Genomic DNA, 15,482 nt, shown 5'->3' on the forward strand with positions numbered 1-15,482 from the left:
CCCCCTTGCGCGTGCGGCAGCCGACCGAAGAGTTTGGGTTCGGACCACAACTCCCAACGCCCCTCGCGATGTCTCTCGTTTCCTTTCAAAACGCGGAGGAAAAGAGGAACGGGGAGAAAGGAGGACTTCTGCGGGCTTTTCTCCCAAAGGCGGGAAAGGCGAACTACATTTCCCGACTGGCAGCGCGCAGCTGCGCCTGCGCCCTGATACCTGTCGCCATCTTGCCCCTTCTGAGGCACCGCAAACAAACCCAATTCCTGGTGTCCCCTAGTCTTGGCGGAGGAGCCTTTTAGATGAGCCCCGAAAGGCCGGGCAGGTGGGTGACTCTCAGACAGGGTGCCGGGAAGAGCTGGCAGATTAGCCAGGCTGGAGGAGCCCTGGGCTGAGCAGGCAGAGCCCGGCTTGGGGCGCCCAGCCCCATCCTCCGTTGTCTCCTAACGGGATCGTTGGGTTCCCGAGGTGGGCTGAGGGGGACTCTGGCAGGCCTCGTGCTGGGGGATCTGGGGTTCCAGCCTAGGGAGCCTCCTGGTGAGGCTCGGTCATCTGCCTGGCTGTCCACGCGCCTCCTCTCTCCGTTGTGCTCTCCGCAGAGGAGGGAGCGAAGCGCTGAGGTTGGCGGGGGCCCCTGACAGCGCTGCTGGCCCCGAAGGGCTTGGGTCGCGGGCTCGGTGGCGGGGTCGGCGCCGCCCGGCCGCGGTGCGGAGGGTGGGCTGGCCCCGCTGGTGGCGCTGCGAGAGCGCCTGTGTGGGGAGGGGGCGGGGCGGGCTTGTCTCCTTGACACTTGAGTCGGGGAAGGATTGTACGAGATCCCGGTTCCGGGATCCGGCTCCGGCCACCGCTGCCCAGGGTTCCAGCGCGACGCGGCCCCGCGGTGGGGACCGCTGGCGGGGGGACGCGCCGGGATGCCGTGACGTGGTGCTCGATCCCGGCGGTGGGTCGCCGGCCGCCTCCAAGATCCCGTCGGGAGGCGGGGACTGGCTTGTGGAGGGAGCGGATCCTTTTAGCTCTGCCCCTTCTCCCTCCTCCCCACCCCTTTTCTTTATGTCACCCTGGCGGCCGGGGCGCGCACTCCGTTTCTCCCTGCTCTGGGCAGGTTCTGAGCCGAGCGGACTATGGGAAGTAGGGGGAGGGGGCTCCCCTCCAGGCGGGGAGCGGGGAGTCAGCAGTCTGGGCGCCTGGAACGGGGTGTAACTGTTGTTCGGGTTCCGCGCCTGACTCCTCGACCGGACTGGGAGCTCGCTCGTTCGTTCTTGCATTCATTCATTCGTTCATTCATTCATTCGTTTATTCATTAATTCACTCATTCATTCAGTTTACTCTTCTCAGCCATTTATCTGTTTAACACATCTTTACAGCGGACCCACTGTGTGCTAAGCAGGTGTTGCACAAGTGCCCAGCTCCGTTGTCTTTTTTATCTTCCAGATTAGGGAATTCCCATTGCCAAGTAAGTTCCTGGCGTCTACACTTTTGGTAAATGGCCAAAGACTACAGGGTGTGCATTCCTCTGTCATTGTTAGGATTGAGGAGACAGTTCTTAATTAAGTTCCATTAACCCATGTATGGTGCTAGGAGTTTTGACATATTTTATCTCATGTAACTCTGGAAAAGCCGACAGAAATCAAGTAACTTGTCCAAGGTTACACAAAGGTAGTAGTGCCTGTTAATTAAACAATGTACCAGCCACGGTGGTAACTTCACATACACAGCTCTCTAATCCTCATCACAAACTGGGTGATGATACCTCTGCTTTAAAAATGTGTAAAAGGTATGCTCAGAAGGGCCAATTTTCCCAGGATCACACAGCCAGTAAAGTTGAAACATGGAACTAGAGTTTAGAGGTGTCTGCCTCTGTAGTCTGTGCTTTTTCCAGTTACAGGCTGGAATAGTATGCTCCCAGATGATTGTGTAGTAGTTCATTTGCCAGAAGTAGGAAAGTGTGGTGGGAAATAGGGCTGTGAGATATTCTTATTGTTGGTTTTACTTCTTAGCCTGTGGATCTCCAGGTGAGTGGCCTTTTGAATGTACTTGACGACTTGATTTTTTGTTTTGGTAGAGAAGACAAGCTCTTTGGGGCTCCCAAAAAGAAGCAGCAATGCCTGTTGTGTGGCCAACCCTTTTGGATCTCAGCAGGGATGAATGCAAAAGGATTCTTCGAAAATTGGGTATGTTTTTCTTTTTCTGTGTTTTTTGCCTCCGTGATACTTTTCTCTTTTTGTTTGGATCATGGCTGTTTGCAGGGATGACATATTTCTTGCTACATTAGAAATTCCTTAGAGGTATTGTTCTTGTCTTACTCATTGCTATTTCCCCAGTGCCTACCATAGTGCTTTGTACATAGTATGTGCATGAATCATAGTAATCATAGCAACTAAGAATTCTTGAGGAATACTGGGCTATTCTGAGTTCTTTACATTCTAATTTAATCCTCAAACTAAAAGAGTAGGTATTTTTCTTTATTTGTCCCCATTTTACAGATGATATAACTGAAGCTTAGAACTCAAGATAATGTTGATAGTAAGTCCTGGAGTCAGTATTTCAACCCGGGGAATATGATTCCTGTCTCACTTTAACATACTTTTAACCTTCATGAATGTATATGTGAATTACATATTGTTTCTGAATTGTAAGTTAATGTAAGCTATGCTCTCTTTTCCAAATTATATTTTACAGTACTATCAGTAATAAAATACCCTTTGTGGTTGTAATGAATTATATAGTAATCCTATATAATAAAAGGGTAATATGCAAACTGACCCTAATGGTGGAATGACTGGGAACAACTAGTTGCTATGACACGCACCGACCACCAGGGAGCAGACGCTTAATGCAGGAGCTGCCCCCTGGTGGTCAGTGCACTTCCACAGGGGGAGCTCCGCTCAGCCGGAAGCCCACTCATGGCTGGCCAGCGCGGTGGTGGTGGTGGTGGTGGCGGCGGTGGCGGGAGCCTCTCCCACCTCCACGGCAGTGCTAAGGATGTCCACTTGCCGGCTTAGGCCCGCTCCTAAGCCGTTGGTCGGACATTCCCCTAGGGTTCTCAGGCTGCCTGACTGCCAGCTTAGGCCCGATCCCCCGTGGAGTGGGCCTACGCTGGCAGATAGACATCCCCCGAAGGGTCCCAGGCTGCGAGAGGGCGCAGACTGGGCTGAGGGACACCCCCTCCCCCAATTCACAAATTTTCACGCACCAGGCCTCTCGTTTATTATATTTTCCTTTAGCACAGCCTTTCTCAACTAGCATTTAGGGACTTAAGCCCTAATACTAAAGTATCTGTTGTATGTAATGAACTAACTTCTTATGCATTTAAAATGGTATTAGTTATGGGGAAATTGATAAAAAGTAATTCAAATAATTTTCTGTGTTCTGTGGTTCAAATGATTCTTGGTTGAGAAATGCTGCTTTAGTCTGCAAGGTAGAAGAAGGACCTTGTGGTCTCATTTATCACTGTAGTCTCAGGCTAGCACATAGTAGGTGCTCAGTAAATGAAAAATTATTTGAAAAGAACATTAAATGTTTTGGCAGTAGATATGAATTATTTAGATATCTACTAGAGGCCTGGTGCATGAAATTTGTGCATAGGGTGGGGGTGGTCCCTCAGCCCGGCCTACACCCTCTCCAATCCGGGACCCCTCGGGGGATGTCCAACTGCCAGTTTAGGCCCGATCCTAAACCAGCAGTCGGATATCCCTCTCATAATCCGGGACCGCTGGCTCCTAACCACTCACCTTCCTGCAGGACTGATCCCCCTAACTGCTCTCCCCTGCTGGCCTGATCCCTAACTGCTCTCCCCTGCCAGCCTGATCACCTCTAACTGCCTCTGCCTCGCCACCATGGCTTTGTCCGGAAGGATGTCCGGAGGGTCATCCAGAAGATGTCCAGTCTAATTAGCATATTACCCTTTTATTAGTATAGATGATTTTGAAGGGGAAAGTGTGGACCTTGAATTCCAACAGGCTTGGGGTCTTGGTTCTGTTACTAATGATCTACATGATCAAGGACAAGTTATTTATTCTCCCTAAATCTGCTAGCACTTTTGTAAAGGAAGGATAACAATATTTGCTACATAAGTTTGTTATGTGGATTAACTATATAAAAAGGACCTGTTACAGGGCTTGACATCTGAGCATACAGTATTTTAAAGCAACTTCTAGACATTTTTTTTTAATATATTTTATTGATTTTTTACAGAGAGGAAGGGAGAGGGATAGGGAGTTAGAAACATCGATGAGAGAGAAACATCGATCAGCTGCCTCCTGCACACCCCCCACTGGGGATGTGCCCACAACCAAGGTACATGCCCTTGACTGGAATCGAACCTGGGACCCTTCAGTCCGCAGGCTGACACTCTATCCACTGAGCCAAACCGGTTAGGGCTAGACATTTGTTTTTGGCAGCTGAATCTATGATTCTTTTTTTTTTTTTTTTAATATATTTTTATTGATTTCACAGCAAAAGTGAGAGGGAGAGAGAGATAGAAACATCAATGATGAGAGAGAATCATTGTTTCTGCTGCCTCCTGCACACCCACCACTGGGGATCGAACCCGCAACCCAGGCATGTTTCCCTTACTGGAATCAAACCTGGGACCCTTCAGTCCGCAGGCCTATGCTCTACCCACTGAGCCAAACCAGCTAGGGCAGAATCTTTTCTTTAAAATAAATGCTTGTTAGGAATTCCTGTGTATAAATCTGGTCATAGCTGCTCTTACTCTGCCTTTTAATAACTTTGGCTGTTTTTATTTCCCTTCAGACCACTATGAAGATTTCTTCATTTTAAAAACTTAGCATTATATTTTAGTACAACTAGGCAGTTGGTTTGTTTTTGTCTTTGTCAGTCATTCCTGTATCTTTTTTCCCCTTTAACCTTATATCCAAACTTTTAGTACTAATTTAAGGATGGTTTTCTACACACTTACAAGCAGTTGCTATAATTTCTAGCTACCAGCTATAAAATAGGGTTTGTATTTGTTTCATAGCTGAAATAATTAAGAGGAACAGTTCACAACTACAGTAGATTGAGTAAGATTTTTGGGCTTTTGGGGCCTTGAATCAAGACTTTATGTTTAAGTATAAAAATGGTAACCTTTAAGTATAAATTTATGCTTAATTTTAGTCAGTGCTATGTGGGTAATGCTACTGGAGAGCTTGCTCTATACAAAAAAACAGCCTTCCTACAGGGTAATGTCATCTTCAGTGAGCCTTGATAGTGATTTGCAGAGATTTCTTTCCCACCCATTGGTTGCTTATAATAATGCAACCTTTCCTTCAAACACTAGCTCCCAGTTCAAAGTTTAGAGAATTAATTCTTAATATTTAAGAATTAGTTGAAAATATTTTAAGAATTAGCTTTGTTCTTTTAAAAATAGTTATAAATTTTAGTTAGAGAAGATGCTAAACATTTAGATTTTACTTAAATATAAAGAAACTAGAGGCCCATTGCACAAATTCGTGCACCAGTGGGGTCTGGCCTGGCCTGCGGGATCTGCCAAAACCGGTTCTCTGACATCCCCCATGGGCTCCCAGATTGTGAGAGGGCGCAGGCCAGGCTGAGGGACCCCAGCGGTGCACGATGGGGGCAGGGGAGGGACGCAGGAGGTTGACCAGCCAGGGAGGGACCGCAGGAGGGCTCCAGGGCATATCCAGCCCATCTTTCTCAGTCCCGATTGGCCGGACCCCAGCAGCAAGCTAACTTGGTCGGAGCATCTGCCCCCTGGTGGTCAGTGCACATCATAGCAACTGGTTGATTGGTTGACTGTCTGCCCCCTGGTGGTCAGTGCATGTCATAGCGACTGGTCAACTGTCTGCCTCCTGGTGGTCAGAGCATGTCATAGCGAGCAGTTAAGCGGCCTTAACATATCATTAGCATATTACGTTTTGATTGGTTGAATGGATGACCGGACACTTAGCATATTAGGTTTTTATTATATAGGATTGGGATACATAATTTTTTAAAAATATATATATATTTTATTGATTTTTTACAGAGAGGAAGGGAGAGGGATAGAAAGTTAGAAACATCGATGAGAGAGAAACATCGATCAGCTGCCTCCTGCACACCCCCTACTGGGGATGTGCCCACAACCAAGGTACATGCCCTTGACCGGAATTGAACCTGGGACCTTTCAGTCCGCAGGCCGACGCTCTATCCACTGAGCCAAACCGGTTACGGCAGATAATTTTTTTATGGTGTACTGAACATGCTATTGATAGTTAAATGCTTCCTTTCTTTTATCCTGCCTCTCCCTTGCCATCCTATATAATCCTATATAATAAAAGCCTAATATGCTAAGTGTCCAGTTGTCTAGTCAGCCATTCAACCAGTCAAAGCATATATGCTAATGATATGCTAAGTCCACTCAACCGCTCGCTATAACATGCACTGACCACCAGGGGGTAGACGTTCCAACCAGTAAATTAACTTGCTGCTGGGGTCCAACAGATCGGGACTGAGCGAGACGGGCTGGACAAGCCCTGGAGTCCTCCTGCAGTCCCTACCCAGCTGGCCAATATCCTGCGTCCCTCCCTGGCCCCTATCATGCACCAGTGGATGGTCTCATGGACGGTTTTGTGCACGGTTTTGGCCCGATCCCACTCAATGCAGGAGCTGTCCCCTGATGGTCAGTGCTCTCCCTCAGGGGGAGTGCTGCTCAGCCAGAAGCTGGGCTCATGGCTGGTTAGTGCAGTGGCGGTGGTGGGAGCCTCTCCTGCCTCCAGGGCAGCGCTAAGGATGTTCGACTAACGGCTTAGGCCCGCTCCCCCTGGGAAGCAGGCCTAAGCCATTAGTTGGACATCCCCCGAGGGCTCCTGGACTGAGAGAGGGCACAGGCCGGGCTGAGGGACCCCTCTCCCCCAAATGCATGAATATTGTGCACTGGGCCGCTACTATATGTATAAATGCAAATTCTTGGAATAGCAGAAAGAAAGATTTTGCAGGGGCTTTATGGACTATAGTATAATTGAATGATTGATTTGTTTAAAGGGAATGGGTTGAGGACTTTATAAAAATGGTATGGTAAATCCTTTGTTTTTTTTTGTGGTGTTTGCATGTGTTTATTATTTCATTATACTTATGTGTCATTAGAGTTAACAATATAATAGAACGGCATCAAAATTAATGTCAGAAATTGATATTTGTCAGGATCTGAGGATACCCATCAAAATGGAAATCAATAAATGTGAAGGAGGTTGGGAAGCTATTAAAAGTTCTTTACAAGTGAATTTCTGGAGAAGGAGAGGAAGTGACTTTGATTTTGTAGCTATGATAACTCTTCTGAGTCCCAGTATTTTGTGAGGTTGCTACCTTACTTTTGTGCATGACTTTTTAGTTAGACTTGGAGTGAGACTTGATATGTCAAAAATCTTTGTCACATTTCTTTAGTTAATTTCACTTTTTTTTTGCAATAGTGTCTTGATCACTATAAATTCCAAAGCCCCAGAGTCAACTTCTTTTTCTGTTTCCTCAAACCACTTTTCTCTGGCCTCTCTATTTCTTATGATATTGACATTCTCCTAAATATCTTGTAAACTGCAAAACCTTTCTTTCTGCTATTCCTTCCACATTCAGTTACTGAGTCCTATCAAATAAGAACTTTTTAGACTGGAATTAGAGGCTTTTCTTAGTCTGGCACCCAACTACTTTTCCATTTTTATCCTCTATTCCCTTACATGCACCCTTTGTTGGATTTTAATCCCCTTGAGGATAGGGACTTTGTTTATGTAAATATTCTCCATGGTCCCATGTAGTAGTAATGTTCAACTAGTAGTTTGGTTTGAATTAGTGACTATACACGTACAGACATATTTTCACTTCCAGTGTAAAACACTCCAAGTAGTCACTGACTTAGTGGAAGTTTGATGTCTGTATAAAACATTATCTGCTGTCTTATTCTCTATTCCTTTTGCACATTTGCCTTTTTTTCCCCCTGCTTGCTTGGAGCACAGATACCTTTCTGATTGAAACCTATGCTTCCAGACTAGATGATGTGTTTCTCCTCTGTGCCTTTACCACTGTATTATAAACTGTATCATAATTGTCTGATGACTTGTTTCACTGTAGCTATATTCTAGAGTTAACTCCTTGAGGGCAGGATTTAGCATACTATCTGGTATATATACAGGAATCAATATTGATTTGTTGCATGAAATATTTCCTAAATGGGGCATAAACATTTAGAGTGCAGTGATTTCTTAATTGGTTATCCTAGAGTTTTTCTGAACTTTACTTTGGGTCCTGATAATAGCTAAAATATATGTGTTCTGGAGCTGAGTATTTCCTTCACTTTTCCAGAGCAGCAGAGCTTTCTTCTTCCAGAGAAACCTCGTGAAACATTGATCTATTATCCAGCACAGAGTGGACATGCAGGATGTTTACAGCTGGGATAATTCATTTGGTCCAGAGATTTCTATTTAATATAGTCAGCTCAGCTTTCCATATAAAGCTTTTTTTTTTTTTTTTTTACAATTAGAACAGTGAATAATATGAACTGAATGAGGCTATTAGTTTATTATTGATATAGGTGCTTAGGATGCAAATATCCTTTCTTTCATTGTTTGGCTAACTTTGAGTGTCTTTTGTGTCAGGCATTGGCTAGTGGCAAATACTGGTAGCAACTTGAATTTAGTAAGAAGATAACTGTAGCCTGGGCACTTATTTCCCATCATTTTGTTTTACCCAGCTACCTATCTCCTAGTATTAATGATTTAAAACAACAACTATTTTATTATTTCTCAAGATTCTGTGGATTATGATCTTGCCTGAGCTCTTTCATTTGGCTGTTTTCAGTTGGTAGTTTAGCTGGTTGACTGGGTTCAGCTGAGATGGCTGAGCCTCTCTCTCCATGTGGCCTTTCATTCTGGGCTTTTTCATGGCTTGGTGATTTCAGAGTTCCAAGAGAGCCAGGCCCTGTGTGCTTGTCTGCTTGCATCACGTATGCTGGTTTTATGGGCTAAAGCAAGTCACATGCCAAATCAGGGGGAGAGGCATGGTTCATTGGGAGCCATTGAGGACTTTTTGGTTTTACCAGTACTAGGGATTGACAGTTTTATTTCATAATGGTTGTTGCTGTGGAAAGGTAGTGAAATGAAACTTTATGGCATTAGGGTTTGGTATATTAAGTCCTGGTTGCTGTAAGAGTAATTCATGTTTCCTAATCTGCCTTAATCATTTTGATGATTGTTTTTATAGCTGGAGAAGCTCTTAGATCTGGAAGGTATCTTTAGAGCAGTGGTTCTCAACCTTCCTAATGCCGTGACCCTTTAATACAGTTCCTCATATTGTGGTGACCCCCAACCATAAAATTATTTTTTGTTGCTACTTCATAACTGTAGTCTTGCTACTGTTATGAATCGTAATGTAAATATCTGATATGCAGGATGTATTTAGGCCACCCCTGTGAAAGGGTCGTTCGACCCCCAAAGGGGTTGCGACCCACAGGTTGAGAACCTCTGCTTTAGAGTCTCTCTTATTTATTTATTTATTTATTTCTGATTTCAGAGAGAAAGGGAGAGGGGGAGAGAGAAATACTAATGAGGAGAGAGAATCATTGATTGGCTGTCCCCTGCACACTCCACACTGGGGATTGAGCCTATAACTCGGGCATGTGCCCTGATAGGGAATTGAACTGAGACTTTTGGTTCATAGGTTGATGCTCAACCACTGAGCCACACTGGCCAGGCCCTTCAAAGTCTCTTTTAGATAAAGAAACTGGGGCTTAGAGATGAGAAAGGACTTGCCCAAGGTCGTACAACTTGTAGGTGTCAGTGTTGGAGCCAGAATCTGGTCACTTGACTCTTGTTCCAGTAATTTTTCATTGCACAGTATTCATAGTACTCTCAACTCTCAAGGAAGTATGTGGAATATAGTTTGGATTCTTAAGCAAGCCTAAGGAATTATTTCAAGGATTAGAGGTGAAGATACCTTTCAGTAATGCTAAAACCTTCTTTATCAGCCTTATTATATCATTTAGAGTCTGTTTCCAGTTGTTGGTAGCATCTGAGTTAAATGTCCTTTAGTGATAATGTGTGAGACAAAATATTTACCGTTAGAATTTTTACCTCCATATTTTAAATACATGACTTCTTGAGGCAGTAAAAAGAAAATGATATAAAATTTTAAAAGCTACATTTTAATCTATGTTATTAGATAACATTTTTGAGAGGAATTTTAAAAAGTATTTATATATTGATTTTTTATTAATTTTTTTTTTTTAGGTTTCTTCCCCTGAAGTTTCACTATATGTAGCCACAGTATTAAAATATTGAAGTCCTTTCTTGATAAAATAATTTTCTTCTTCTAGAATTGGAGGCATATGCTGGAGTTATCAGTGCACTTCGGGCACAGGGGGATCTCACCAAGGAAAAGAAAGATCTTCTTGGAGAACTCTCAAAAGTTCTTAGGTAAATTATCATATAAGTTTGTGAGACATGACTCTAGAATTTTCGTGTTGAGGGGTTTCAGTACTTTTCACACTCAGATTGAAGACAGGTCTTCAAGTTGTTGGTGCTTAACGATCCCATCTCAGTTGTGCTCTTTGTTACAGAAAATTATGCAGTTTACCATTTATTCTGTAATATAATCAGAAGGGTTTAAGACAGGTTATTTTAGGCTTGGGCCAGCTGCGAAAGGAAAGTATTTTTGACATGGGTAAAAGAAAGAAGAGTTGGCAGCAACTGAATATGAAGATTTAGAGTGGCCCAGTTACTTTTTAAAAAAAAATATGTTTTTATTGATTTTAGAGAAAGAGGATGGGAGAGGGATAAAGAGATAAAAGCATTGATCAGCTGCCTCTTGCGTGGCCCCCAACCCGGGCATGTGCCCTGACTGGGAATTGAACCTGCGACCTCTTGGTCCATGAGTTGATGCTCAACCACTGGGGCATACCCGCTGGGCTCATACTTTATTGAGGAGAAGAAGGAGATACTAGGCAGTTGTCTTAATTTATAGAAGTGGTGATTATGTAGTCATAGTCTTAAGGATAGTTTATCCCTTCGGCTTCCCATTAGAGTGGCACTTGAATCCATTAAAAAATTCTTTAAAAAAAAATTTTTTTCTTTATTGATTTCAGAGAGGAAAGGAGAGGGAGAGAGAGAAATGATGAGAGCGAACCATCAATCTGTTGCCTCCTGCACACCCCCTACTGGGGATCGAGCCTGTAATCTGGGCATGTGCCCTTGGCTGAATTCGAACCTGGGACCCTTCAGTCCACAGGCTGACGCTCTATCCACTGAGCCAAACCAGCCAGGGCTAAAAAAGTCTTATAGAAGGGGTTCTTTGATATTTTGACTAAGCCATTCTAATATCTTGAGCTTTCTCAGAAAATGTTCTGTTTTAACTGAAGTTTCCTTTCTGCATTTAAAAACAATTTTTTAAAAAGTGGAAGTAGGGAAAAGGTTTTTCCTATATTTAATTAACATTAATACAGGGACATTATTAAGCCAAAACCTTAATCTTACTGTCTTCATATTTAATAATTTATGTTTTTTGTTTGTTTCTTGTGTATAATTCCTCATAAATTCTGCTTTCTAGCCCCTTAAATTTATTTTAGTCCATGGTGTAGATTTAGCTTACACAGTAAACACTACAATTTTAAGAGTGGTATTTATTTTATTACTTTTGAATGGAATGCTATAGCCTTTTTTCAGTTGTTTAGTATTAACTTTACATGTATTTAACCAGGTTCAGTGTTAGCACATTTTTACCATAGTGGTAACATGACATGCTGTAGAAGTCACATAGCTGAAATGTGGAGTAACAAATGAGTAATACCCTGGTGTTAAGTTTCATAGCAAGTTGCCACTAGAAACAGATTGTCTTGTCACTTCCATTTCTTTATTGTATTCACTGAACATAAATTACAGACTCTGAGCTTTAGAAAGGACTTGAGAAGACTTTCTCCTGAGTGGTTAGGGGCCATTCAGTGGCTGTTTGCATACTTAGATAATAGGAACCTATACTGATCTGAACATGGTCTGACATTACTGAATTTTTTGAGGCAATGACTTCAGATCAAGTTGAATTTGTCTTCCCTTGGTTTCAGATTTTCAGCTAATTCTTTCTGCAGTTACACAGACCCAGTCTGAATCTTTTTCTTTGAATTTAATTAAATAAAGCATTTGAAGATAAATGTTAGATCCCATCTATATCTTTTCACAAATCAACTTTGCCCCACAACCCCAAGCAAAATGTTGGCTTAAACATTAATAAAAGTATAGAAAAGAGCTGCCTGCTTGACAGAGTTCTATAATGGCTATTTTTTTTCATAGCATCTCAACAGAACGCCACCGTGCTGAAGTTCGGAGAGCAGTAAACGATGAACGGTTAACAACAATTGCACATAAGTAAGCCATTAGTCATACCACCCCTGATTTTTTTATGACATAGTATAATATAGTTTTGAAACAGTCTTCCTATTGTGTAGCAGATTCCTGAGTCTTTTATTTTAAGACTGCTCTACTCAGGGATCCTGACCATAATGCTATTTACTGTTTATTCAATTGGTTATGTTTTTGCATTTGGTTAGGCAAGCTTTAAATACTCAGTTCAAATCCCGTTACAATGTAATCTCTATAAAACTAAAGACCCCCAGAATTTAGCAGATGATTCACTTGAAGCAGAGTTCAGTAACAAAGTAGTGTGCTCCCCAAATTTGACATTCCCTTAGAGGGTCTTTGTAATGGTATTTGATATATATATTGCTTTATAAATAGGCATTCTAAATTTTTAGATAACTGACTAATATGTCACATGTTTTGAGATTCACAAAAAGATTATAAAATATATGTTCTGCTTTTAAGAAATATGAATACAATATATTTTGTAAAAGCCAACAAGATACAATTATAAAGGATTCTTATCAAATTATTTTTAAATCATTATAACTGTTCAACTGATGGGGTAGAGGGTGGTGGAGGACTAAGGGCAAGGGTCAAACAGTAGAGTATGTATGGAGACAGTGCCTCCTAAAGAATAGAAAGGAACAGAAATTAATCCTTTAAATGTTAATGCAAGATGATAGGAACATAAAATATATTATAATTCATTTGTTTTTTATTTTTATGATGTGATAAATAGTGCATTTAAATTAATTGACCCTGAAGATCCATTAGCTTCATGTTGTGCTTCACTGTTCCTCATTTTACTTAACCTATAAAATGGAGTGCTATCTTTTTAACCTCATAGTTTAAAAGTTTAGCTATTTGAATTTTGAGAGCTTTCAGTGGTAGATATGTATGCACTCTAGAAAGCTGGCAGTTTTCCATTAGAGATATTAAATATTTAGTTGTCAGACCAACATGGTTGAAACATTAAAATATTAATGTGTTCCTCCTTTAATTTGCTGTAAATTTTTGAATGGGTATGCTCAAAAAGTAATAACTGAGCCTAGATTCTAATCTGAGAACTGGTAATGGGAAAGTCATGTGCTAGATAATGAAGTAGTTAACAGTAGCTTGTGTACAGAGGCACTTAGATACAATATTAGGACCTTAAAACCATTGGAGCAGTATTGTGGGGCAATAGTTGTAAGTTGATGCATCAGTGTCATACTTAAGGATAACATTTATTTAGTCTCCTTTTCCTTTTTTCCCCTTTAAAGAATGAATTTATCCTTATATTTGGGTGAAAGACCAAGTTACAGGTATGCAAATAGGTTATTATTATTTCAGGCTTTTTCTTGTATTTATTTCAAAATTGAAGCTCTCAATTATTCAGGGGCGCATATTCCATTTACAAATTAACCTTGCCCCTTGCTTTTCCTTCTCTTCCCCTTCTCCCTCACCTAATACTGCCCACCCTTTAGCCATTTTGTTGCTTGGGAGTACTTTAGTCAGAGGGTGGGAAGGGAGAGGAGGTGAAATTTTTAATTAGTTATTTTATTACTTATTAGTTGTCCTGGAGAAGTTTGGTGGAATAATTTTCAAGTATTTACCAAAGTATTTTTAGATAATATGTGCATTTCTTTAATTTGCTTGACCTCTCCCTTTCCCTCCTCTATCTATTAGCATGGATAATTGAGAGTTGGCTTTTATCTGCCTGTGTTCCCCTCTCCCCTTTTGATTTCTTTAATACACGAATTTAATTTTTTGAAGAGTTTACTTCAGTGTATAATTTTAAGCTTCTTGGGTTTTTCCATATTTCTGTTTTAATATTTTATATTGTGGTTTTAGTTTGATCAGATGTCACATTTATTTGTTGAATCCAAAAGTCAGAGTGGCAGTGATGAAGAAGGCATAGATCCTTCATTTGCTCCATCTCCTCTGCCTTTGCCTAAGAGATAGCAACAGAACCTGGTTTCAAAGGATATTTGTAGGAGGGTGTCATACTCTGAGCCTGAAAAAAGCAACTCTAGCCAAGGAGGAATGCATCTGAATTTTGACTGCATTCCCCTTCTCTCCCTTCCCTCCCCCACTCAAAACATCAGCTTAGGCCCAAGGAATGTGGTTGAAAGGTGAAGAGAAAACTGAGAAGAGCACAAAGCAGGTAGAAACAAAAGGAGTGGGATGTCTGGGATCAAAGAAACACCTTGCCTGTGGCTTGAAGCGTAACACTGACTTATTATTTGGTACCAGGCCATTTGTTAAGTTTGATTCTCTAATTCAGTTTGGAAACATGTCAGAATATTATAGTATTAGAGCCTGGAATGCCAAGGGACTTCAGAGTCTTTAATTTGTCCACTCTTGCCAGCATTGTCTCTAGAGTTCAAAGAAAGTGGTAATCTGGAATTATTGTTCTCTTAACCCCTTTTTCATCAGCCCAACCTTACAGGAGACTGTGTGAGTTTCTATGTGAGGATGAGGATTTCTTGCTGGTGCCCTGCACACCAAAGGATATGAGGGCCAAGGTAGTTTTATTAGTATCATGTTAGATCTCTCAGAAAAGGGGCTGGAACAAGGTTTCCACCCTCCTTTGCCATCTTAATATAACTTAGGTGTGCCAGAGAAGCCCTGGAGTAAGATGTTTACAAAAATTTCTAAAGTTTAGTTTAGATGATTTGAGCAACGAATGCATATTTATACCCTCATTGCTAAGCAGAGAGGAATTTTTTATCTAATTATAACATGATGTTTAATTTTTCCTAACTTAAAAAAAGTTTGAGCATGTTTGCATGAGTAGAAATTTGGAAGATTTATAGATTAAAAGCTGCAGTGTGTCTTTTGCGCTGCAAATTTTGTCTTTTCAATAGCATATATTCATGTGTTTGAAATTATTAATCTTCCATAATTTCTGCCACCATTTAAACAATGCACCAGGTAAGTGTAGATAACACTTTATTTGTGTGGTAAACTCTCAGTAAGTACATTTATTAGTGATATTCTAACAAAATGGTAGCAAAATAGGAGTTAGCCAAGAAAATGCTGAATATCTTTTAGAATTTTGTCTTTTGACAATTAGCTATAGCTGTTTCCTGCCTCTCTTGTTTATACCACTCTGTTTCAGAACTAGCATCAATGTGGAGATAATGTGTTTGTTAATAGATCTGTGAGAGGGTC

The 15,482-nt window shown here is 41.6% G+C and overlaps 1 protein-coding gene across 1 annotated transcript in view; it reads left to right on the forward strand.

The window, feature by feature from the left end:
• Positions 1–232: 232 nt before the first annotated feature.
• Positions 233–15,482, forward strand: part of EMSY (EMSY transcriptional repressor, BRCA2 interacting) — an 83,858-nt gene continuing 68,608 nt past the window's right edge. The window contains exons 1-5 of the mRNA XM_081100072.1: positions 233–316; positions 2,054–2,162; positions 10,292–10,391; positions 12,258–12,332; positions 13,589–13,630. Of these exons, the coding sequence (XP_080956198.1) occupies positions 2,093–2,162; positions 10,292–10,391; positions 12,258–12,332; positions 13,589–13,630 (287 nt within the window). The 5' untranslated portion in view covers positions 233–316; positions 2,054–2,092. The remainder of the gene's footprint in view (positions 317–2,053; positions 2,163–10,291; positions 10,392–12,257; positions 12,333–13,588; positions 13,631–15,482) is intronic.

This window comes from Myotis nattereri (assembly GCF_964212035.1).
Source record: "Myotis nattereri genome assembly, chromosome: 9".
Classification (NCBI taxonomy): domain Eukaryota; kingdom Metazoa; phylum Chordata; class Mammalia; order Chiroptera; family Vespertilionidae; genus Myotis; species Myotis nattereri.